General features: G+C 40.6%; 1 protein-coding gene across 5 annotated transcripts in view; it reads left to right on the forward strand.

Annotated features, from left to right (window-relative positions):
* Positions 1-27,413, forward strand: part of gbf1 (golgi brefeldin A resistant guanine nucleotide exchange factor 1) — a 104,720-nt gene that overhangs the window by 38,969 nt on the left and 38,338 nt on the right. For all 5 annotated transcript variants that reach the window (XM_020607576.1, XM_020607578.1, XM_020607579.1 and 2 more), the window contains exons 4-8: positions 13,183-13,314; positions 21,390-21,508; positions 21,736-21,844; positions 22,159-22,219; positions 24,977-25,031. In XM_020607576.1, coding sequence (XP_020463232.1) covers positions 13,183-13,314; positions 21,390-21,508; positions 21,736-21,844; positions 22,159-22,219; positions 24,977-25,031 — 476 coding nt within the window. The remainder of the gene's footprint in view (positions 1-13,182; positions 13,315-21,389; positions 21,509-21,735; positions 21,845-22,158; positions 22,220-24,976; positions 25,032-27,413) is intronic.

The raw sequence follows: 27,413 nt of genomic DNA on the forward strand, positions 1-27,413 counted from the left end.
ACACTTGTTTTGTTGCAAGGCATCTCCCTGTTAATGCAATCAGGCAGACTCATTGTCATGTGAGATTGAGATCACACATAGATCTAAATCTTGCTCACAAAATGATGTATGGTGCAGCCCTTGATGAAATGCTGATATGCATAACCGCTGGAGAATGTGACGCCTAGAGACAGGACTTGTCATTCTTCTGCTTTTGTTGGTGCAACAAATACACTTAATCCACATTGGTTGTTAATGGTATTTACAGAGAGCACCAGACAATACCGAGTTTTGTTTAGGCCTGCCATCATGTTACATCTGGAATTGAGGGCCATTGGTTTATATTTTGAGCTTCATGTTTGCCACACTATGGTTGTATGGAGATGTTACTTGTCCACCTTTGGCCTTTCTGTTGACTTGACCGAGTCTGGCCACTTCTCTCTGATTTCAGTCATTAAGAAGTTGCACCGTGTGTAGTTCCTGGCAGAGTGTGAATGTCAGCCTCTGTGGTAGTTGGGGTATTGTGTCTTGTATGAACACAGTAGAATCAACCTGTGGTTTCTGGAATCTCTCCTACCCCATGGGAATGCCATTACAGGCGATGTGAAGGAGTGCAGCAGGTGAAACAAATAAGGACGATAACTCCCAGCTCCTCCACACACACCCTCAGTCCACAGCTTTGTGCCTGTGTTGGCTGCTTTGCCTCAGTCTTTTTTTCTCCTTCTCTCCACATCTCACATCTTCTTGCATGTTCTCTGTCATCATCTCCTATCTGTCCACATTATTTTTCTTTAAAGCCACTTGGCATCCTTGCTGCAGTCTAATTTGCAAAACTGTGTCTGTGTGTTAAATGTGTCAGATATAAGCCAAGCTGCATTATATCTGTGTCTTGGTCTAAAGTGTAGCCTTATCAAGTTTAAATACTAATAATATATCTGCCAGCTACTTATTAAATACCCATATAATATGGAGTGCATTAGATTACCTATCAGCTGACTCTTATAGTAATACCAATATATACTGCCTGGCCACATTAAATAGGCACACTTGTACAATTGTGTACAATGTACTTCAATGCAACACTTTTGCCTTAACATACAGTATGTGGTTTTGAAGATCAAAATATTTCAGTTTTTGGTGAAATTGTCATAAATGTATCAGTTCAATTATACTGAGGTTATAGTTAAAGGTGGTGTTGTACGTGCAACTTATTACTTGAATGGTAATAAACCACACTCCCACACTCCTTTTGTATTATTCTGTAAATTAGCCTGACGGCAGACATGTCGCCGGTGTAGGCTGTAGCTCACTGACAAAACTTTATTTTATTTTTATTTATCAGCTAGACACTTCCAGCAAATAAATGAGCAATGGCCCCATCATTTCCTTCCTTATCAGTACAATGTTGACGATGCTTGCATTTTATTTGTTGCTGAATTAGCTAGCATAAAGCTAGGTAATGCAGCTGCTTGTCGGTGGGTGACAACTAATGAGCCATTAACATATAGCATTCAAATAATTTTGCTTAATTGTAAATATATCGCCAAGAGTGGTGTGAATTCCAGTTTGAGCTTGAGCATGTGTGCTGGTTCACTATGCTGAAAGGATGCCATCTGCAGCTTAATCCTAAACTGTACATGGTGTTGAGCCCTCCAAACCCCATTACCCCAGTTGTATGCACCCCCACCTTCCAGATTCCGTCCTCATCCTCTTTCGTCGTTCCCCTCCCACTATCTTAACCAAGACACATGCTGACATTGGCAAGGGTACATGGTTAAAGGACGGGATGGAAATTGTCTTGCTCTCCACTGTTTGTTTTTCTGGAAATAGAAGTGATAATACGACCCTGCCACATCTGAAGGGCACTTCACTGCGATACTACAAGCAAACACTTATGCATCAAAATGAAATGGAAATGGCCTGAATTAGATGGCTGCATTTTATGGCAAGGCAGGTCATGTGAAAAAATGTTTAGAGTTGCTGTTTTGTCAACTGCAGTGAAGGATAAAGAAATTTAACATGAATGATAAATCCATGTGAGGCTTGTTACATTAGGTGGATCATATGCTGATGAATTTGTACTTTAGAGCTCACAGTACTGCAGATATTTCCCTCCTAGTCACCACATGTTCATACAGATTACTCATGTGCACTCCCTCAGGTTTTAATTGAGCATGATAAAACATCCATTATTTATACATACATTGAGCATAAAGTATGTCCATCCATCATAGAGGGGGACAGCAGCCTGTGAAACGCATTAAGTGGATGCTGGGGCCCTGCCAGCCCCCCACCAGAATAATGTGGCCTCTGTGCAAAGTATGCAGCATAAAAAATACATTTTATGTACAGGATAACAGGTGCAAAGCAGTGACTAGCTAGCTCTGGCCCAGGCAAGATTTGGTAGTGAAGTCATGCAATTTGAATGCACCTGCTTTATTTTTACTGGCTCTGCTTTTTTTCAAGATTCAAGATTTTTATTTGCCATTTATGCATAAACAGGCAGTCTAGGCATAAAGGCATACTTGTGCATGGCTCTCCTGGAGTCAAGTAAAGAGTTTAAAGCCAAAAGAACGAACACCTATAATACTGTATAGTGTGTCCATAGCAGGCAGTTCAGTCTCAGTGATCCTCTCTGCAGTCTTTATGACCCTATGAAGAGCCTTCCTCTCTGCCTGTGTGGTGTTACCATACCAGACTGTGATACCCGTAGTGAGGACGCTCTCTACCAGTCCTCTATAAGCCTGGGTGAGAGGGCGAAGGTTCAGCTTTCTTGAGCTGCCTGATGAAGTATAGCTGCTGCTGGGCTTTCTTCACTGTGGCAGCTGTGTTCTGTGTCCAGCTCAGGTCAGATGTCACCTGCAGGCCCAGGAACTTGTGGCTGTCAGCCCTCTCCACTTTTTTGATATGAAACACAATTCTGCTGAAAGGAATTGTCTTTGGACCTAATAATGTTTTTAGGTCAAATTACCATTTTTATAGATTTTTTTTAGGTTTACATTTTGTTTCAGAGACTTTACTTCCTGACAGGAATATACTTCTGGAATCTAAACACTGGAATTTCATATCACTAGGGCTGGATGATGTGGCCAAAAAGTAAAATTTGGATTTTTTTTTTCAAGCTTTCAGACAGTACAGTTTTCTTGTAGCATGCAAAGTGTTCTCCAACTTTATGGAAAAGCAAAACTAATTCAGTTGACTACTATGGAGCATCCAGTGGAGACAGGGAATAAGGCAGAATCGGCTCACTAACTCATTAATAATACCATCAACCTGAAATCTACAAGCAGCTGGCTAGTTAGCATTAACTACACAAAAGATGTCTCAGGTGGACTGAACAAGTTGGAATCGCACACAGTTCTGACAAATAACATGGTTTCACCTTTGGCAAGCCAAGATAATATATCCTAGCAACACAAACAAAGAGCACAGATCAGTGTGCAAATGTAATAAGATTATCTACAAGATAGCCAGAACCAGTTAGCCATCATGAGTCATGACAGTTCTGTAAACTGCAGTAAATGTGCATGTAATTATCCATAACTCTGATGGCAAAACAAGACATGTTGGATACCGGCTTTGCTTTGAAATCCGTTTCCACCAGTGCAGTGCTGAACCAGAAACAGTGATACACCCTAACCCTGGAATTGCCATGTTAGCTGGCGTCACTGTGAAAAGGGCCCATTTGCTTGTTGGTGCTGTCCATGCATCTGTGGTCAGAGTCACCTTTTAAACACTTGTCAAACGACTGTGCAGCTCACATACGTTATCATTATACAGTTTATCTTGTCGTGCTATAAATATTTTTCTTGATGGGACTGTATATTCCGTTGAGCAAATGCCATCAAACTTCGAAAACCCTCCCCCTTTTTTGCTGTCAACTCTGTGATGAGAGCTGCTGTCTGCTCTACACATCGATCATCAAACTTCCTTCTCCGGGTGACTGTTGATCTGCAGAGCGCACCCCACTTTCTGCTGAATGCTTCACCTTCAAATGACTGTGTATAGTTGTCAATTTATGATATACTAACTTAATCTGCCTCGTCTTGTTTGCACTGCACCTCATTTTTGTTTATTTTCTTAAAGACGTTCCACGCAAAAGTTGTGATGGCTGTAGTCTCTGCATGTTTCTGCTTTTTGTATTTGGCGTTGTAGTAAAATGATATACTGACCTCGGTATTGCCTTATTTTCAGATGCCGGTAAAAGCAAGGGAAAACAGCATCTTTTTGGTTTTAAAGACAAAATCATTGTCACATGAATTATTAGATTTTTTTAAATTTAATGACTAAATGAATATCCAAAAATCATTGTCCATCGCTAGTGTATTCACGAAGTTTAATACAGGTTTTTACAGGCTGGCTCAGCATTGTTATTAGTAACCATGACTACATGGTGCTGCATAAAACTTTCCTAATCCTTTGCTCAGCAATGAAGTTTGATTGTACCAGACAAGAAAAAGTAAAAGATCATCTAAAGGCTGTTTAAATGGAATTATATTTTCACTAAGGTAAAATAAGTAGCCACAGTTACCTGTGTTACCAGAAGAAATGTGAAGACTTTAAATGACTTACTAGGCCTTTGGAACTATAAGTGTTTGTAAGGTCATTGATTCTTTGCTTGCTAGTATTTTTTCCTCCTTGAACAGTTTGCTCAGAATGTTGTTCTACATACAGATCTATACTGCATTCCATGTAGCCCCTTGCTATATACTGCTCTCCTGCTGTAACCATTATAAGTATCCTCCCAAGCATTTGGAAAAGTTTTAATTTCTCCGGGGCTTTCAAATTGCCTGCTTAGTTTGCGCAGAGGCATTGTTCCAGGCATCTATAAAATACCACTGTGGCCCAGTGAAATGGAGCTTCATAGGATTTTTCAATCCTAATTGCCCCTGTCTACAAGTGTCAATTTCATTCAGGAGAAAAAAGAGACCAAGGGCAAAAAAGAAGAATGAAACAACGGTGGAGGCAGTCAGCTAAGGGGAGCTGACATTGATCAAACTCCTCCCAACAGATGGATAAAGAATACTGTCGCACAAGACTTTGTTCAGCAGATGAACAGCAGAATTCTCCCTGGATTTCATTTAGCCTGGCTGGTCTTGTTAAAGCACTGCCTCACTCCTCAGCACCAGGAGCCTCAACATTGCAACCGAGGACCCTTACTCTTAATTCTAGCAGCTGAGGAGGTCTAGATCAATAACCATCAGTGTTTGGTTTTGGACTGCTGCGTCGGTCAAATGGGGGGTATTCACCCCTCCCTCATCTGCTATGCTCCCTCTTCCCGCTTCTGTGCAGCTTATAGAAGGCATCATTTTGTTTTGTCCATTGTCCCTAAAAGCTTGTTGATGCTGTGTAAAGGTTGAGATTTGTGTATGCACCATGCATGCATGTGTATACTGTAATGATGTCTCAGATGGAACAGCTGTATGAGTTGCTTTTTGGGCGTCCTGTGCTGCTGTTTGCACATAGATGTACAGATTCTATGTTCAGCTAAGTAACATTTATCTGTTTAATATGAAGTTGTCGCTGATCAAAGGATGTACATTGTTGTTGTAAAGTCCTTGTCCATAATCATTCTTTTTCTTGCTCTTGTTGAATGTTTGTGTGGTCTACAAGCTGGTATGAAAACAGACTTCTACACAGCACTGCTGTCTGCACTCAGCCAAAGACTGTCGCTCTGTGACACCACTGAATAGAGTGAGTGACTGAGTATTACTCTAGTCCCAACAACTCATAAAGAGTGAGATATGATCTTCAAAACCATCAGCTGATCTTACATCAGTTTCAGCCACCAGAATCTCCCAGGTAATATTTTGTTCATATCATGTCAATAAATCAAGCAGATCAACTTTGAGTTTTGAATAAGGACCCTCAGTATTTGAAGCAAGTCTCTATGGGAAAATATTGGGTTCAGCCTTATAACATTTATTAGGCTATGACTCAAAACTTTTTTCCACCCACAGTTGTTTTGAGTTATTTTATAATTTGAATAACTTTCATAGTTGAACAGTTAACATGAGTTATATACATGCTATGGCGGTTATATAATTTTGCATAGTTAGATATTTTAATACATATTTACATACAGTATATACATTTCCTGTACAGGACGGGCCAGAGCCACCTCCACTTGTTGAGAAGACTGAGGTCCTTTGGTGTTTCCGGGGCATTCCTTCGGACATTTTATGATTCTGTGGTGGCACCTGCAGTGTTTTACGCTGTTGTGGGTTGGGCAGGAGGTAGCACGGTCAGGGACACAAAGAGACTCAACAAACTGGTTAAGAGAGCTGGTTCTGTCCTGGACTGCCCTCTGGATTCCATCGAGGAGGTGGCGGACAGAAGGATGCTGGTAAAACTAACATCCATCATGCATGACCCCTCCCATCTCCTGCACCACACAGTGGAGGCTCTGAACAGTTCTTTTAGCATGAGACTGTTACATCCCCAGTTTAAGAAGGAGTGTTACCGTAGGCTGTTCCTCCCCACAGCAATCAGACTGTACAACACATCACTGCAGTGATAAGCTAGGTGAAATTATAAAAGACTATGCAATAGTCAACTGAGATACTCAAATCCTGGGGTAAAATGCATTGTAAATATGCACGTGTAAAATCTTGTCCTTGATTTCTCTCAAATGCTTTATGTTGTCTTGTTTTAGGTATTTTTGAGTAGTTTTTCAGAGATCCTCATGGCTGAAATACAGGCATTTCCCCCATTGCCGGATTAATTATGGGAGTAATATTCTTGTCCTTGATTTCTTGATCTCTTGAATACTATATTTGTCATGTTCTTAGGTATTTTGATTTGTTCTCAGGGATTAATTGTGGGAGGATCATTATTATTCTTGATTGTCTCTCAAATACTATATTTTGTTTGGTTTTAGGTACTTTGGAATCTGTTTCTCAAGATATGTGTGTGGTGTTTGTTCTTATGGTGTTTTGTTTCTGCTCTCCATTGCTGCTGGAACACAGGAATTTCCCCATTGTGGGATCAATGAAGTCCTACCTACCTACCTATATCTGTCAATTCACGATAAAATAATATTTGTGCTAATCACTGTATCCTGTGGTTGGTTTGCTTGCTTTCACACCTGAAACCAAACCAAACCAGAATGTGCTCCATGGCCTTCCCTTTTTAAAGGTCTTGTTGTTTATACTGCCTTCAGCACCACTGTACCTCGGTCAAAATTACTGTGTGTTGTTGTTTAGTTTGATTGACATCTTTCAAACCTGGCAGGCAAATGCACCATCTTCTTATCCATCACAATAGGTTAGATGAAACCACATGAGTCAGTCAACTGTAAAGATGTCCACAGGCATATGATTGGTGGTTTGATGATAATTTGGAAAACGATATACAGTAATTGAGATTGTTTGAACTAATACGTGAAAGCCCAATGCTGACTCCAGTAGAAAATGCATGTGGTAATGCAGCTGAAGGTGAGGTTTGTATCACTGTAAAATACATTACACATTAAACTGGGAAATTCAGTTTTCCTTCCTTTTATGATTTTAATGTGTCCACTAAAGTGAGTTACCAAACCCAGAGGCTGCAGTGCTTGCCTTTCCTCCCCCTGCCTTCAGCACCACTGTACCTCGGTCAAAATTACTGTGGCAATCTCTCCATCATACAGATGCACACTGATGCATACATTCCAGTAGCTGCCTTGTTTGGGAAATTGGCTTTTTGTTTGTATAGCATCATAAACAGACAATCTCCCTCGACTTGTTTAGTCTCATCAGAATGGAAATGAACAAAAAGTAGATATGACTTGAGGGGTGACAGTGGTGCGGTGGGTAGATCAGTCATCTCCCAATTGGAAGGTTGAAGGTTCGAATCTCGGTGCCTGCAGTCCCCATGTTAAAGTGTCCTTGGGCAAGACAGTTTCACATTATTTCAGTGACCATTGTGAGTTTCTCTTTGTTTAATGGAAGGGTACCAACAATTTTGTCCACGTCTGAAGACACTGAAATAACAGGTGAAAGCACACTAACCTTTGACCACCTTAAACAAGCTACTTGACTACCTATTATAAGCTAGTTGATGCAATTGTTGGAGGCCCTGATTCAAACTGACAAGTAGATAATGATACATTTATGGTATGGATTAAAGTTGAGAGTGATTGTGTCTACAGGAATTAGCCTCATCAGCAAGATAGTTTTGAAAGAACTGAACACTTTTAAAGTCGTTCTGAATTCCAAAAACACACAGAGTTGCAGTCATGTTATTGTGGTGTTAGCTTTATTTTACAAACCATGTTTGGTGAGATGCAGACACTGGGTTGCAGAGAGCACACAAGCCACTGAACAGTGTTAAAGTTTTGTTTTAGCCTTTTGTGAAGATACTCCCAAAAATACCATTAATTATCTACATAATCTTCTGCTACTTTTCTTTTTTCATTATAACCGGCAACACAGTCATGTTTAAGCTTTGCAACATTTGTGTGCTATTTGTACAATATCCATGTGTTCTCCATTTACCTAGCTTTTGCAAAACAAGGAAGCTACTTGGTTCCATGCCAGTACCAAAGGAATGAAATCCTCCTCTGTTTTGGTGTATTGGCCAGGTAAACACTTGCAATTTTGCTTACAGTGTTCAGCTCTCTTACACTGTAATCCTATGGAAAATGGACCTGTTTGTGTTACTCTTGACTCTGCTTACCTTAAAAAGCTCTTAGGATCCTCCTCATTGAAATATGTGTATGTTTTAAACAGATTATCTTTAGAGATATAGATGTGGTTTGTGTTTCATTTCATGATGTTCTCAGTGCTTTGTGTTCCTCTGTTTGAACAATGAGTTTGTATTTACACGGCCATTTGCTCAGCATTAAACCAGCACAAGGGGTCGTGCTGGTAGGGGCGTGTTGTTTCATGTTCTGGTGAGACGATGAAATATGATATAGAAGTCCAGTTGGAGTGACTTTTTAGACCAAGTTTTTCAGGTAAATATACAATGTATATTTACAGTTATTGGACTGAGGGCTGTTGTCTTGTTGTATCCTGCAGTCATGGGTTCAGTGTTCATCAGAGTGATGGGGAAGAAACTGTACTTGTGTCTAGTTGTTTTGGTGTACAGTGACCTGTAGTGCTGTCCAGAGGGGAAAAGTTTAAACAGTTTGTGTCCAGAGTGTGAGGGGTCTGCCCTCCTTTTAACCTGTGATGTGTACAGGTCTTCTGTGGAGAGCAGGTTGGCTCTGATCTATCTATCTATTTATTTATTGTATGGATGCTGATTCAGCATGATTCAGCTGATTCAGCATCCATACCTTTTTTTCCTGGTCTTCATTTCTTTATTTATTATTCTTCCGTCAGTTTTTTGGCCCATAACTACTTCAGCATACTTTCAGCTAGAAAAACCATTCAGGTATCAAAATGTTTAGCTTTTTCAGGACATGTGCGGATCTATTCAGAATTTTCCTAAACTTCATACTTTTTAAACTATTTAGTGTTTTTCAGCAAAATTTTGCCCATTCAAATGAATTTTTAATTCAGCATACTTTCAGCTATTAAAATGTTCAGCTCTTCAAGGACATTCATGCTTCTAATCAGAAGTTTTCTAAACTTCATACATTTGAAATATTTAGCTTTATTTTAAAAATCTTGCCCCATTCAAATGAATGGGGAAATTTTTACTTCTACATACTTTCAGCTATTTCAGCTATCAAAATGTTCAGCTCTTCAAGGACATTCATGCTTCTATTCAGAACTTTCATAAACGTCATACCTTTGAAAATACTTTCGAACTAATTAGGCTTATTTTGAAAACCTTGCCCCATTCAAATGAATGGGAAAATTCAACTTCAGCATACTTTTAGCTATTTCAGCTATCAAAATATTGAACTTTTCAAGGACATTCATGCTTCTATTCAGAACTTTCATAAACGTCATACCTTTGAAAATACTTTCGAACTAATTAGGCTTATTTTGAAAACCTTGCCCCATTCAAATGAATGGGAAAATTCTACTTCAGCATACTTTCAGCTAGCAAAGCCATTCAGGTGTCAAAATGTTCAGCATTTTCAGGGGGATCTTTCAACAGTCAGCATCCATACGCATTTTCTTCAGAAAATGCAATTTTCTAGTTTTTTTTTTCTAATCTGTTCCTGTTTGGTTGCTGAGCCAAACCAGACAGTGATAGATGACCAGAGAACAGACTTGGTGATTCCTCTGTAGAACGGTATCAGCAGCTCCTGGGGCAGGTTGAACTTCCTGAGCTGGCGCAGGAAGTATATCCTCTGCTGTGCCTTCTTGGTGATGGTGTTGAATATCCACTTCAAGTTCTGGGCGATTGTGGAGCCCAGTGTTACCGTTATAGCTGGCTAATAAGTCCAGTCCACTCTATATGGTACAGTGTCAAGTGACGAGGTTAACAGGCCTGACAACCTCCCAAATTAAAATCATATCACTTCAGCAAAAGGGTAAAAATCACAACAATGCTAAGTTGTTAATGTTACCAAAACAAAGATGCTAGCTTTTGATGCTAACACCTCTCGAAGGAAGAGCATCATATATGAATCAAATTTGAGCTCTTTGGCAGCTTTTAACACTCTCCATCTCAAAGGTCATACTGATGTTAACCCTGCTTCTTGCTCTTTCTTTGTCTCACAAAGAACAAACCTGATTCAACTTCCTTTTTTTTATGACACTCCATCCCATCTCTGAGTGGACGTCTGTAGTTTAGCTTCATCTCCTGCTGTTGTCCCCTGTGTTCTAAGCCATTTCTGCTCCAGTGCCAATAGATGTGCATGTGTTATAGATGGCTTTTGTTTTGCAGTGAGCTGGTCTCATCTCAAGATGCTCTCCTGGGGCAAAGGTTCACGCACCCAAACCCCACCCCTCCCTCCTGTATCTCTTTGGTGGGGTCATTTGTAGGTAATCCACACATGACTGGATACTCTCACTACAACTTCAAGCAGAAAGATGGGAGCTCCAGTATGATAGAGGGAGTTAGGATTAGGCTCGTGCTGAATCCTTATAGGCTCATTTCACAAGACTTTTTTTAACCAATTAAGCTGAAATCAAGTTGGACTTGTACATACCCTTACATCAGGACTTGTACCCAGCAAACCCAGCCCTTATAGTAACATGCACTGCTGAGTGAGCCGCTTTAATCCTATGGTTTTTGGTTTTTTTTGGTCAATGTCAGCCAGAGGTCAACTTGGTTATAGAATGATTGCCTCACTGCGACAGCAGCCGTCGTCATTTATTTCACTCTACTCCACAAGCCCCTGAGATTGAGCTGAAGTACAGAGCCTGTATTTAGACTTTATTTAAGAAGATTGGTGGTGGCCACCGACACGCTGCTCCAGTCAGCCCTGTGTTCACCGGTGACCAGCCAGATCAATACAACACAATTGAGTTTTCCAATCTGTGGTCTTTGGGAACGCAGCCATAGCACTTAGAGGGTGATCGCCTTTGATGAAGTCTTCATCAGGATCTATTGACTGATTCATTTGAGCACCCTCCTTCCACCCTTACTACATGTTTTTTCAAACTGTAAAGTAATGGGACACTAAAACCCTCTTTAAAAAGTTTTGTGGTAGCTGACGGACAGATTGCACCAGTAGAGCTGTCTCTCTCAAGTTAAGATTTTAATGTGTATTTTGCAGAATTTCTTAAGTGTACTGTATGCTTATATTGTGCTGTTCATGGGGAAACCTGCTTATTTTCATGTTGTTGCAAAATTTACTTTTGGTTTTCCACCAAAACTGCTGCAGGATCTCAGAAGTAACAGTGACTAAAATAAAACACCAGATGAACAAAAAAAATTCAGAAAGCCACAAGCATGAGACTTGTTTTGGAAAGTGAATCGGCCAAGAAAGGGGTTGTGTAAATTTCCAAATTTTTTAATATTTGATTTCTAAACAAGCCACATGGGTATTGGATATCACAGGCTAATTCACGATGGCTGTGCACTTTTGGAAATTGGTTGGGTGCTCTTCTCTGTGCTTTTGATATCCAAGTTATTTTTTTCATCTGGAGTGGAGCTTCTCTTAAGAAAGCCATAATCCTCGCAGTATTGCTGTAGCAAGTACGCCTCTGGCACAACATTTCCCAGCGGTGTGCGTGACTCCACTCATTTTCCCCATTGTTATTTTACCTGTTTGGTATTTTTTCTTACCCCTCTTGACCCCCTTTTTTCTCTGAATTCTCCAGAGAAAGTGAGAGACAATTTACATCAGGGTGGACTCGCTGATGGTGGTTTCCCGAAGTGGAATGCTCAGCAAAGCTTCCTTCTCAGTGAGCTAACTGCAGCTGGGTTTAATAAATTGTTTAGGGATGTCGGCGATTAACTGATTATTAGTTAGTTGGTTTTTCTTCTGATAACTGAAATCTACAATGGCTAATTATCTAATGGCTCATTATTTGAGATGTTTATTAAAACAGACATCAGTTTATTTTGAACATTTCATAAAGGTCAAAATGTCATGACCCCTTTCCAGCACAAACAATGTAGTGTTTTCCATTTTCTATTCATTCACTTATTTCCATTACAGGGGCATATGATATTTCACAAGAAGGACCCTTTTTTAAATTAAACTCTTTTTACTGTATTACAGTGTGGCTGATTTATCTTGAATTAAGAAAATGATTAAGCATGTTTCCTCTTCTTTAAGCAGACTTTTCTCTTTCTGATCTCTGTCCTTCTTCGTTTAACACTCGTACATCCCTCCTTTCTTCTCTTCCTCTGTGTTCTTTCTCTCGAGCAGCAGAGAGCTTCCAGCCTCCTGTGATGTTAATTCCTCATTGATCTCAAGGGCAACAGTGCTGTTTACACATTCTGTCATATAGAGTGGAAAGGAAAAGTACATGACTCCACACAGCACTGTTAACCACTCTGCTCTGGCTTGTTTGTGTGAGTTGCATTGTCTAAGGCTGAAGGCTTCATTGAGGAACCCCACATGTTGTGCTTTTGCCATGGGATACAGAGGAGCATTAGAGATACTTAAAAGTAAAAGTGCACACTTCTTAGAGTTTGGTCTTTGAAAGAGATGTTTACATTTTTGTCATATATAATATACATTTACTGAAATGTTTTCTTTAAATATGTTTTATCTTTTTTTTTTCCCTTGAGAATTGTTATCGCGGTCACGTCTCAAACTGTATCATGTTCTGTACAGTATACTAGATGTGGTGACAGTCACAGCCTGACGTGCATGTTGTGTTGACATGACTGATTGTTGTGTGTGTCATTGTCCTCCTCCAGAGCTGTCGGATGTTGAACCCAATGTTTTCCTGAGGCCCTTTCTGGAAGTGGTCCGCTCTGAGGACACCACTGGACCAATCACAGGCCTTGCCCTTACCTCTGTCAACAAGTTCCTTTCCTATGGCCTTATAGGTAAGAAATCTTACATTAGCATTGTGTTTGTAGACCCACATCTACTGTGTATATTCAAAAGCACATGGTCTTGCAACCTTTTAAGTTATTACTCTATGAATTGTTAGCAGTATTCATTTTGACTTGCATAATCATAATCATCTTTTTGCTTAAGCTTGAGAACACTTTGTTGGATGTATTAGGTGGTTAGAAGGAGCATGGTTCCATGTGAAAATGAATGTTGACTGCCCAGTTTCTGTTTATCTGGCAATAATCTGTCACGGTCCATGTCTTGTTAACACAGAAAAGTATTATAATCCAAACACAATCAGTAATATAATTCTCATTGAAGAAAAGCTAGGGGACCATCATACAGAGATGCTGGTTTGCCCATTGTCATCCATTTGTTTGTTTGAGGTTTTATCCAGATACAGTAAGTCTGAGCCCACTTTAGATATGTGTAGGATAGTATTCACTCAGCATTACCGTTTTAAGTGGACATTACCACATTGCATCGGAGTACCAGATTAGACTCTTCAAATGCCTAGCCCGGTTTTCTTTTCTTTTTTTTTTTTCTTACCATAGAAATCACTTCAATCACTTTTGTTGCAGTGATTACAGGTAAACTGACTTCTGTTGCAGCTGTCACAGCTATACTCGCTTCTGTTCTGTGGAGGTCGTGCTACTCATAGTTTTTAAATGTTTGTTTTTAATTATACATAAGATCAAATAACCCCAACTTCAACTTAGAAAGAATACAACTATTGTAAGATGATAGAAATTAAAATGATTTAATATTGTAGTGTGACTGCACAGGTCAGTTTTGTTGTATACTGTATATAATCATTTAGTGTAACATGGAGGTAAACCAAGGTGCCGCTGGAATCTGTGGCCGATCTTCATGGGCCATTAAATATTTTCATACTAATATTTGACAACATTTTCAATGTAAAGCACCAATAACTGCATAAGTTGAAGTGTTGAATCATTTTGGCACTCCTGAAAGCTCAAGAGCTTTCTGCTGGGGAGCTACAAACGACAAACGCTGTTGCTCATCATCAGGTCAGTCCAGGAATGACAGGCATGTCTCATCACTGATCACACTCCTGTTGTTTTTATAAGTGTTAAATGATCATGCATCACCAGATGTTAGATCAAATAGCAGGAGTTGAGTCATGCCGTCAAAACAGCTGCAGCCTTTGCTAAACTAAATAAGAGTCTAAGATTGCAGGAGCACTGCACAGTTATAAAAGCTGCTGGAAATGTACCCTCTATTCCTGGGTCCTAGAATAATTTGTATTTTACTTTGTACTATTTAAAAATGAGCAGGTAGGATTTCATGTTGGAACTGAAATCTCTTTAAAACACAATGTCATGGATGTATAAGGGAAACATTTTCTGGAATAGATGAGGGCTGAGGATTTGTGTTCATATAAACCGAAGACCAGTTGATGGCTCCCATATTGACACTCCTGTGAAGTGCCTCAGACTATAAGTTAAGATGACTCTCTGCCTAGGCTCTCATACATATACACACCATGTCTGTTCAAGGATTGCCCCGCAAATTGCTGCCACAGTCCTAGAGCCTCTGTCTGTCACTCCAGACCTGACACCAGCTCCCTTAATCTCCACCACCCCCATCCTGACACCATCGCACCACCATCAGCATCTCATCAGCACTGTTGGAAGGGGTGCACAATTGTGGCAGTGCAGCTCAGTCACTCTCACGGCAACGGCTCTCGCTCCCCAGTTGCAATAAAGATGAGGAGATATGAGAGCAGCTTTATCAAGCCTCCTGCACCTGGCTTTGACTTCTGTTCCTCAAACTGTGCATTCTCCAGCAGCCGGTTAACACACTTGCCTATCTGTTGTTTTACTTAGCTTCCATTTTGTTCTGGTTATTGGGGTGGGGTGGAGTATGGTAGGTTACCCTTAATGCGAGTTCAGAGTACTGATTATTCCCATAGTTCTAGTTAATGGTAAGTAATGCAGTTCATTACATAATATTTCAAGAATCATTCACCACCTTTTGACATACTTGCTTTCAAGATAGCTGAGTAGATATGAGTGGTAAAAGGACAGAAAGTACAGTACCACTGGTGTTGACAGCTACTGCCATCTCCTGGCTAGGATGTAACACCGAAATCTAACAGTGTCTTTGATGAACACTAAGTGTCTCTCTCTGCTTTCTCAAACAGTTTTACTTAGCATTAGCATTGCATGTGGTATCTCATTTTCTCATGTATTGGTTTGTTCCATACCTGCACTAAGGGTCCGTTTAGATTTAGACAAATTACAGTATCATCCCTCTTCAAGTCTGGAGTGAGAAAACAGCCTCCAGGAGTCAGCTGTATTGAATATGGTCCTCTCCTTCAGTGTGTCACATTGGCCTGCCAACACTTCCCCTGCACCAGCTATACCACTGTCTTTTTTCTAGCTGTCCAGGGATAGGGAAAAAGCGAAGCTCTCCCACACACACCCATTCATTTCACTTACCCATATGATGTAGTGGTAATTCCTCCCAGTCTGTGGCCTGAGGCCTGCTGGCTTGGCTGGAGCAGCAACCTAAGCCTAATTATCCACATCTCTGCTCTGTCCTCTGTTTTCGCACTGCACTTCTCTCATCCCCTGTGCCTCCTTCATTCTCCCTTTGTTTCTCCTGCCCAGCAGAGTCAGCAAAGCCCCTCACTGCTAGCGGTCACATGGTCACTAGCCCACATAGAGCTCAAAGCAAGGCTCAGCTGAGGCTTAAGCAGCAGCTACTGCCAGAAGAGATTGTCTTAGACTTCAGATGTAGTCTGCCTGTGAATTAATACACTGTTATCAAATGAAATGGCTGTTACAGTAAAATACACAGTATTACATGTAGTACAGCAAAGAGTAGCACCTTGTTGACAAACTCCACATACAGAAAATCCAAGGACAAGACATCATAAGTCTCTGAGTCACTGTTTTCCCCCAGAACACCAAAACAAATTCAAGAAAGCCTGCTTTCCACTCCACTCCAAAACAAACAAACAAAAGACCCTATAGCTTAAACAGTTCAGGGGATTTTACATTCAAATAATGGTGACAAAACTGCTGAAGCATTTTGTTGTGAACCTTTCATAATAAACATATGTGTGCAGCTCTTTTTGAAAGAACATATAGGAAGATATAAGAAACCAAATGAAAACAGCTGTCATAAAATCTGATAGTTATGAAATAAAACTAAGGATAAAAAAGAGAAAATAATAATCAACAAAGTATTTATTTAAAGGGGAACTCCAGCATCTTTACACTTAAAATGGAGTCATCAGGAGTAGTGCTTAGCCTGTGTACAGTAAATACTAGTATAATGTCTTTTGTAGCTCTGGAGGAGTTTTTGAAAATCTGAGACAATGACGCTATGATCGGTTTTGTCTTGGCCTTTATTTAATCTCCCTCTTTAAGGTCTTTAACATTATGGAAATACAGTACTAAATATCTAGGGTTTGTCTTGAATGAATTAAACTGAAACCAGGTTCTACATTAACAAACCAGTGAATTTAGTTTGTCTAACCATTTTTTACATGTTGGGAGTAATGATAACCAGTTCAGAACTAGCAAACCATAAGAAGATAAGAAGTCTTCATGTGTCATCATGTTTATTGTGTGGAAAAGGTAATGGGAAACACCATTCAGAATCCTATAAATATATGCCTTTGGTGCATTTACTGTAGTGCACACTGACCATGTAGCTAAAGCTGGCAGCAGAGCAGCTTGGCTGAAAGGTGATCTTGTGCTATTCAGAAGATGAACAGGTGAACAAACTCATTTTCTTCTCTGACCATGAAAAAAGCACCAGTCCCATTGTCTGGTTTCTAAAGATGCATTGGCCCTCATGCAGAATGCAGCTCAAGAGCTTTTCTGTGTGTTGCTCACTTAAAAACCAGCCAGCCTTCCCTTTCTGCTTGCTCCCACTCACGCCATGCCTTTATTTTTTGTGACTGGATTTTGATATACTTAAACTGCTTTATGTGGCAGCTGATTCAACCCCTTACTGACTTTGCCCACATACCCTCAGGCACATACACACATATTGAGCCTCTCCTTTCCTCAGTGTTATTTTAACAAAGTCCCTCAACCCCTACTTTGGACACTGCTTGTGTAGCCTGTGTGCCAAGAGAAGGATTAGTGTTTTATATCACTTATGACATTCTGCTGGATCCCCCTGTGTCTCCAGTTTCTGTATCTGAACATTGGATGTTTTCAGAACAACTTCCGTGCCTGTTGTCACCTCTGTAGGGATGTTGCCATTGCTCTGTTCCAATGGCCTCAGCCACTCATAGACCAGTTCCCAGTCATTAACCTATTTCGTACCTATGTCTGCACACCCACTCTTCTGAACAGCCATTAATTACTTGAATGCCTCAAGCTTTTTCTAACTGGCTAGTTTTCTAAGAAGTAACCTTAATTATTTTATGTCAACTTATAACCATATGCTCAAAGAGAAATGTTCAGTGTCACTTTAAATTCTGAGCTGCCTGTCTTTTTCACATATCTGAGTCTTCATGTTGACAGCCGCATTGTTGTTTTACTTGGGAAATCTTTATCTGAATGTCCCTTTCTCCATCTCTCCCTCTATCCTTTCACTGTCTTCTCTTTTCCGCTCGACTTATTAGTTAATGAATTGCTGCTCCTGAAGGCGATGGGAAAGGAAAACAGGCTGGCTCCCGGCAGATACAGTAGCTGGCCAGCCCCTTTGGTTTCCAAAACAGCGGGCTCGCCTGCCTCCAGGAAAAGACCACATTTGGACATTAGGTCTCAGGATTTGAAAGACAATGTGGATGAACTTTACTAGCTTTGTCTAGTTTTGTCTACATGTTGAACTGTTGTTGGTTGCTAGTTTAACAATCATTAACAATCATTACCCTCACTTCTTAGATAGTTATCAGTGTGGAAGGTTTTCGACATTTTTATGTTTCAGACTCTTCTTAAAATGGATTCATTTTTTTCCTCATCAGTCTATACAATAAAAGTGAACATAAATAAAGTGAACACATGTTTTGGAGTGTTCTGTAAATTTATTTTTAAAAAGACTAAAATATCCCGTTTACATAAGTGTTCAGACGCCGACTTAGTACTTGGTTAAAGCATCTTTGGTAGGAACAACAGCCTCAAGTCTTCTTGAGAATGAAGCTACAAACTCAGCACCTTTTTTTGGAAACATCTTCCATTCTTCTTGGCAGAATCATTCATGGTCAACTGGGATGGATGGGGAGCATTGGTGCTCAGCTGTTTTCAGGTCTCTCCAGAGATGATCTGTTGGATTCAGGTCCCCACAACATGCTGCTGCCACCACTGTGTTTGACTGTAGGGATGGTATTAGTGGGGTGATGCTCAGTGCCTGGTTTTCTCCACACACGCTGTTGGGAATTGTGTCCAAATAGTTCAGTCACAATCTGTTTGAACTCCTCCCCTCTGGATGGCGTTACAGGTCACTGTGCCCCAAGACAACCAGGCACAGGGACAGTTTCTTCCCCACTCTGATGAACACCTAACCCACGATAGTATGACTGGACAATAACCCTCGGCGAAATACCCGTAAATTTACATTGTACAGATTATTCAGATCCATACAGGTCTCTGTTTTTAAGTTCTCTATAAGAAATCACAATGAGTATTCCTTGTTGGTCTGCATTGTTTACTGCATGTTTATACTGCTTATTTTGCATTATTTGCACTGTTTGTTGCTTGTTAATACTGCTTATTTTGTTATCTTACACATTCTTATGCTGGTTTACTGTTGACTTGCCCCTTGCATGGGGATATGTACATTCACTTTGAGAGCTGATGTACCAGAGTCAACTTCCTGGTGTGTCCGACACACCTGGCCAATAAAGCTGATTCTTATTCTGATACAACTGAACTGAAATAAACTGAATAACAAAATATGGAAAACTTGAAAGGGTCTGAATACTTTCTGTACTGACTGTATTTCTCACTCAGCCTGCGTTTACATTACCGCTGAAACATTGATGGTTTCTAGTTTGGTCTTTTGCCTTATTTGATATAACATTTGGGGTGGGACTCCACCCAATGCAGCACAGGTAGGGATAGTTACTATAAACACTGTTCAGCTGCTCTATTTTACTGACTTTGGGCAGTGGAAGCGTATAGTCTACCAACATATAAAGGTGTCCTGTTTAATTTTAAAGCATTCCAAGCCACTGGGCATCAAGAAGGATTCCACACCACAATCTCACTACTCTATGTATTCAGACTTTTCTACAGATAGTATTAGTAGTACTACATGGCAACTGCAAATATTAGCAGGCTTCTACAGATGTACAATGCAGTACTTAGTGTATATGTAGCATTTTTGTGTAGGCTGTAAGCAGAGGGAGATGAGTGGCACACGCTCATTTATGATTGTGGAGGTAGTTTATTCAGTTGTAAATGTACCTCTCAACTAGCACTCGGGACACTTTATCAGGTATAGCTGTGAAATCCACTGTAATCCAGTACTGTTTTGCGTGGGCTGCAAATTATTTTTAGTATCTGGCAATTAATTTCTCAGTTGATTGATTCATTGTTTGGTTAGCAAATAGCCAACAAAAAAGCAATTCTAAGTCCACAAGTTCCCAAAACATTCACAAATTCTCAAGTGAGGGCTTTGTGAAGTCGTGCTTTATTCACCTAATGTTGTCATTCCACTGCCACCCAGAACTGTCCCGTACTCAGGCCAGCTGGCTGACTACTGGCCTGGGCTGCCTGGCCCCAGTACATGCTCGTGTTTCCATTGCACAGCATGAGCGTTGCTCTTGCTGACGTCTTCTGCGTGACCAGAACTAACATTACCAGGAGGTGCAAAACATAGCAAACATTGATTCGACAAACTCCATATTAACTTCCTTTTACTTCTTTATTAATGTGCTGCCATCTCCTCTTCCTTTCTTTCTTTTTTTTTAAAGAGAGCAAGTCTCTTTCTTCAGCTGAGACACTTCCTTTTTCTCAAGTTTTTTTTTCTCTGCCAATGAGAATGTAGTAATGTAGACAGCCAGGATGGGAGTGGAGTAGTGTGCTGTGGGACCTGCTTCTGAGCAGGGCCAGATATCACGATTTTCAGCATGGTTTCAGTACAGGCACGATCAGTTTCTAAGACAATGGATACGCGCAAACTGTGATATACGGTATGATTACAGTACAGTTCCTGGTGGCGGTGGAATGATGGCATTAATGTCCAAATTCTAAAGATATTTGTGTTTATTGAGACCAATGTTTATCATATCTGCTTGAAAATAATTTTAAAGGAAGTAATCAGTTTTCAAAATAGTTTCAGATTATTGACCAAACATTAACAAACCTTCCAATGGAGGGTAGTTCGTTACATTTCCATCACATTTTAAGTGTGACCACAGCAATAAACATACTGTATGGTACAGCAGCAGCACAGAGGAAAGCGCTTCAGAGGGTCATTAATACGCCCCAGGAGATCGTCAGCTGCCCTCTCCTCACTCTGGAAGAACTACACAGTTCCCACTGCCTCAAAAAAGCTCAGGATATCATTAAGGACACTTCACACCCTGGATGTTTACTCTTTGAACTGCTGCTGTCAGGTAGACGGTTCAGAGCAATCAAATCAATGACCAGTAGATCCAGGAATAGTTTTTACCCAACAGCAGTTACCACACTCATTGCTGCTAAAATATAATATGCCTGTGTGTGTGAGGTCTGTTGTTTATTTTGTTTTTTTTTAGCAGTTATGTTTTTATGTTGTTTTTTTTATTGCTGCACCGACTGAAGGTCACTCTAAAATTTTGTTGTACGTGTTACAATGACAATAAGGGATTATCTTACCTTATCTTATCTTATCTTGTATGTAGCAGGAAGCAAAAGCATGCAAATCCTTTGTAATTGCCATGATGGGCTTCAAACACAAAATAATGTTCAGATATTTGATGTGCATAAATCGGTCTCTACTCAGACTCCAGCTGTCCTTAGTAACCTGACTTCCTTTCAGTGCTCTTTCCTATTAAATGCTGTCATTTATCAAGCTAATAATGCTTGTTTTGGAGTTTGAATTTTCAGAGTCAACCTTTTGAGAAGATTGCATGTTTCTTGTCTGTTTGCAGATGCTAACCATGAAGCAGCAGCAGAGGCCATTGAGAACATGGCAGATGCCGTTACACACGCTAGATTTGTTGGAACAGACCCTGCCAGTGATGAAGTTGTCCTTATGAAGATTCTACAGGTAAATTACATGTTTACCAGTAGTAACCACAGTGGTCTTGCACAGACTTGATGGAATAGACAAATGATGTCCATGGAGTCTCACTCCCTGTACAAGTTAATCCAGTACAGTACAGCATCCCATTTCCAGTATGTAATTATTTTCAAATTTGTCCTCTTAGAAAATTGTAAGGTGAACTTGACTGATGAGACTGTGGGCTTTAGAGCAGTTGTTCTGTGCTGTTTCAGGTCCTAAGAACTCTGCTGCTTACGCCAGTTGGAGCCCATTTAACCAATGAGTCTGTTTGTGAGATCATGCAGTCCTGCTTCAGAATTTGCTTCGAGATGCGCCTAAGTGGTGAGTCACATGTAGACTCCAGGTAGACTCACAAGCTTGTGTGAAATGGTTTTACTTATTCAGCCGTTCTGTAACACAGGAGATTGCAGCTAAACATTTGAATCAGCCTGCATAAGCAGATGTTAACTTTGCCACAGTTGGCACTTTTTTTTTAGCTTGTGCTATATTTGCTCTACTGTACCATGTTTAACTCTCCTTGAACTTTATTTAAATGTCTCTTTGTCAGGCCATGTCTCACTCTTATCTCTGCTGCATCTTGCTTCTCTATTGCATTCTGATTGTTTCTTCTGGCTGTTTCTCTTTTGTGTTTGCAGAGCTCCTCAGGAAATCGGCTGAACATACACTGGTTGACATGGTGCAGCTACTGTTCTCCAGGTAAATGAATGGGAGTGGAGGATGAAGATTGGTTTAGGGTTAAGGTAGACTTTTGTGTTCAGTTTTATCTTAATGTGCACACTCCTGAAGTGGACAGGACTACAAATTTATTCACCATGTTTACTGTCATATGTTAAAATCTAATGCTTCTTTAGGGACTGCTTTGTTTCTAATGAAAACACATCTTGTTGGACCACAATTGAAACATGGATGCTAGGAAAGGCCAGAAAAGTGAAGAGCAGTTTCATCAGTTTTCATATCCCTGATCTTCAGATGTCTTACCACAAATGAAGAGCAGGCCAGACTGCTGCTGGTGCTCTCCTTTATCACCTCTGGATCATAGATTGGAGGTTTTCTACATCTCTCTCTCTCTTTCTCTCTGACCTCATTATTTCCCTCACCTATGGATCATAGATTGGAGGTTTTCTCTTTCTCTCTGACCTCATTATTTCCCTTGAAGCTCATGAATTTCATTTTGCATTGTACACAGGGTTAATGGGCCACTGATTTGTTAATGCCATAATATGATTTCTCCCTAGACATTTAGCATAAGAGATTCTCTCTCCCCACCCCTACACACAGGCACAACCCCACAAACCACTCCCTCCACATGCATCAGAGTGCCAGTCACATTCGGTCACACACAAAGGGATGAGACAATTGAGCTGCACACCATACGATCTGCATATAGATGAAGCTTGTCTCCGCTTCAACAGCAAAACTCCTAGCACCATAAACACTAAGAAGCACATCTAAATACACACGCACACAGGTGCGCACACACGTACAGAATTAGCTTTGCCAGCGATGCCAGGCAGAAGCAGTCAGGGAGATCAGCTACAAAACAGCTTGTCTGCTCATCTAAATGTGAAGGAGCACACCTGGAGAACAAACAGAGCTCAGAATAAAGTTATGGTGTGATTCACCTCCTCTCTGAAGGTGTGTTTGTCTCTCTATTTGACACAGGATTTGGCACAAAGTGATGGGTTATATTGCCTCCAGTGAAGTCCAGGGTTAGTTTTTGCCAGGCTTGTTGCCACTCACTTGCATTCCCTGGCGGGACACTGATATGGCACCTTGTTATCATGTCCTCTCACAAGATTTAGAAATGCTTATGACTAGCCACGGTCATAAAGAAAGGTGTGAACAGGAAGTGTGCGCTTTTTACCCTTCTTGTGGTACTGCTCACACACATACCCATGCCCTACATCTCATTTTGCTCATGTTCAGCCATGAGCCCCCACTTATCCACAGACCTTGGATAATAAAGTAGGTCTGGGCTGCTCCCCCTCCACCCCCCATCAGAGAATAATGAGCAGTAGCACTCTTCAGCTCCTCAGTAGGAGTTTTAGATTGCCTGCTGAAAGCATTAGGCATGTTAATCTATTGGACCCACAGATCATCCAATAATCATGCTTGCAAGACAACACTCTATTAACGCTGAGTTGATGTTAGGAGGGGGGCTGCCAGCTCCTTTTCTCTCTCCCCCTCTCTCTCTCTGTGTAACAGGGGACATCTCATTTTCCAGCAAAGCTTTAAAGTCCATAGAAACCTAGTGACACACATGAACACACTCTTTGTGTGATGCCTTGAGAACAGCAGTCAGTATTACCAAGTGCTGGACAAGTATATTAGTGATTCAGGTTGAAAATGTTGAGCTTACCACCATGATATTGTCGCTTAAGCTGCGTAGGACAAGCTCTGCATTCCTTCTCCATTAATTATGACAATATGTTAATATCTGAGTAACTTCTAAAGCAAAAATTGCAAAAATCCAATGGTTCCAGCTTCTTAAATATCTATGGGTTTTATATTTTGAGACACACCAAGATATTTATAGCTGTCACCTTGGACTCTGGACGCTTGTGACTGGCATTTTCCACTTTTGCTGACATTTAATAGACTAAATGATTATTTGATAGGTCATTAAAAATAATCCCTTAATTAATCCTAGTTGTAGCCAGTTGACTGTCAGTTTCACATATGGGTGAAGCTCTGAAAACACCATATCATTCATTTCACATAATGCAGCTAACTATCTTTTCCTTAAATCTCACATGCCCACATTATCAGGGTTTATTCAGACTTGAATAAGATTCATATCAATACTCATATAAAATGAAATGGCTGTTTTTACATGCTGAATAATACTATAATATATATAAGAATGATCTTTATGTATAAAATTGTATGTAAATGCAATGTCAATGCAAAACTGAATTATGTAGCACCTAATAAAACACTGAAAGAAGAAAGCTACGTACAGCCCTCTTCAGGTCGATCCACAGGTTTTCAGTGATACTTAAGCCTGGAGACTGGGAAGGCCATGGGAAAACATTCACCTTACTCTTTTTAAACCATTCCTGAGTTGACTTTGCTCTGTTCTTTGGATCATTGTCTTGTTGAAGGATCCACTGCCTCTTCATTTTTAGCTGTCTGACTGACAGTAGGAGGCTTTGCTTTGAATACAGCTCAATGTCAGAAGATTTTATTCTTCCTTTCACTTTATGCAGAGCTCTAGTGCCTGATGCAGACACACACACCCCAAAACATCAGCGAGCCTCCACCATGTTTGACTGTGGGAGTGGTGTTCCTCTCCTCATAGGCAGATTTTTTTCTCAGCACATATGTCTGTGCACATTATGACCAGGTTTCTGTACCTATGATGAAGACTCCTGGGCAGTCTGCAACTTAGAGTTTGGTTTATGTCAGATAATTGTTTGTATCTAATACTGTAAATTGTATTTTTTTTTTCAGGCTATGCCAGTTCAAAGAGGAGGCCAAGAGTTATGTGGGTGCCAACATGAAGAAGGTAACAGGACTGACATGTTGAATGTGTCTTAGATCTGCATGCTGGTATTGTGCTCTTTTACTCTTTTTCATTGCTGCCATACTGTCGTTAGGTTCAACATTCTGTCTGTGGCTGTGAAATACAGTTTTTAATGGTGAATTAGCATCATATAACTGAAAAATGTGAACTTCTTATACAGTCACGGCCAAAAATACTGGCACCGCTGCAATTGTGTCACATAAGACACCACTACTCTCAGAAAATTGTTGCAATCACAAATTCTTTGGTATTGTCATGTTTATTTCTCTTGTTTGCATTGGAACAACACAAAAAAGCTAAATCTGATCCAGTCTACACAGAACTCCAAAAATGGACTGGACAGAATTATTGACACCTTTTCAAAATGATCAGAAATAGTTGTATTTACAGCCTGTGATGCTCCTTTAGTTTGTCATGAAACTCAGTAGCATAGAAATCACACTGGCAACCAGTTAAAATGGAGAAAAGTTGACTCAGCCTTTGTGTCACGTGGACCACACTGAGCATGGAGAAAAGAAAGAAGAGCAAAGAATTGTTTGAGGATGTGAGAACCACAACAGTGGAAAATCCTGGACAGTCTCAAGGCTCCAAGTCCGTCTCCAGAGATCTGGCTGTTCCTGTGTCCACTGTGCACAACATTGTCAAGAAGTTTACAGCCCATGGCGCCGTAGCTAATCTCCCTGGACATGGACCAAAGAGAAAACTAGATGATGGACTGCAACGAAGGATTGTTGAATGGTGGATAAAGAACCTTGATCAACTTCCAGACAAATTCAAGTTGACCTGCAGACACAGGGTGCAACAGTATCAGCTCACACTATCTGTCACCATCTGAATGACAAGGGACACTATGGTAGGAGACCCAGGGGACCCCACTGCTGACACAGTAACATAGAAAAACCAGACCAAAAGGCTCTATTTTTGGTCGAGCACGTCATTCTGTTGTTTTCAGAAAACAAAATGAGGACTTAAAAGAAAAGAACACGTACCTACAGACAAACACGATGAGTTCTGAAGTGGCCAGCAATGAGTCCAGATCTAAACCCCATAGAGCAGCTGTGGAGAAGGAACCCTTCAAACCTGAGAGACCTGGAGCAGCTGGCAAAAGAAGAGTGGTCCAAAATTCCATTAGAGAGGACGAAGAAACTCACTGATGGTTATGGGAAGTGACTGATTTCAATTATTTTGTCCATAGGGTGTGCTATCAAATATGATAATAATAATCACTTTTATTGGCCAAGCATGTTACACACATGAAGAATTTGTCTCCGGTACATAACCTGGATCTGTGGTGCCAGTTCACACACAGATGGCGATGCTGTCCCTGCACGGTGCTACTCTGGCCATTGGAAGCACCTAGGGATTCAGTGGTTTGCCCAAGGACACTTCAACATGTGGACTGGGGAGAACAGGAATCGAAGTTGAGGGTGTCAGTAATTCTGTCCAATGTAAACAAAAGAAATAAACCTGAGAATACCAAAGACTTTGTGATTGCAACAAGTTCCTGGGAGAAGTGGTGCATTACCTGACAGAAATGCAGTGGTGCCAGCATGAGTACTTTTGACCATGACTGTAAACTAAGGTCAGCTGAATTATTCCTGCACTCTATTTACTTGTCAACAATGTGGAAACCTTGTTTCATTAAATAATGACCCAAAGTCTGGAGCAACCTTATCATACCTTTTTGTGGTTACCCCCCCACCCGGCAATCTCATTTCTGCCTTTCCAGTTCAGTTTTCAGTTTCAGTTGCCCATCTTTGTGTGTCTGCATGTTTTCATGCCCACAGACACCATGCTGTAACATGGACACTCTGAATCCTTTTTGTGAAGAGCAGTGTCGAAAAACAAGTCAGAATGGCCTAGAGAGGGTACTCTACTGGCTCACTAGCATAGCATGGGAGTGTATGAGGGAGCCCTGGGTCTCTGTTGAACTCTGTTAGTTTTCAGGGCTTTAACAATTGTTTTCAAATTGTTAAAAATTATCACTGAATACGGTGTGAATACACCTTAACTTAAAATTTCTCCATTTTGTTGTCTTATTTGAATGGCTGTCATATCGCTGTTAAAGTATTTATGTGAGCCCTGAACATGGAGCTGGAGCAGTTGTTCCAGCAGTTGGTGCATTTTGCATGGATTATATGCCTGCTCATTCACACTGCCTGCTCACTAGCTGGCTGCTCATTCTCTAGTGGTTAGAGACTATAGTAGCTATGTCTGTCTCTCCAACCCTTGTGCCCTCTTTGGGTCCCACATCCCTCCCATTATGCATAAACATGTATGCTTATGTGTGTTATGTGTTGGTCCCACTGCCGACATTTTCCCATCACTAATCACGGGCACCTGCCTACTCCCCTTCTTTTCTGA

This window comes from Monopterus albus, unplaced genomic scaffold (assembly GCF_001952655.1).
Source record: "Monopterus albus unplaced genomic scaffold, M_albus_1.0 scaffold87.1, whole genome shotgun sequence".
In the NCBI taxonomy this organism is placed as follows: Eukaryota; Metazoa; Chordata; class Actinopteri; order Synbranchiformes; family Synbranchidae; genus Monopterus; species Monopterus albus.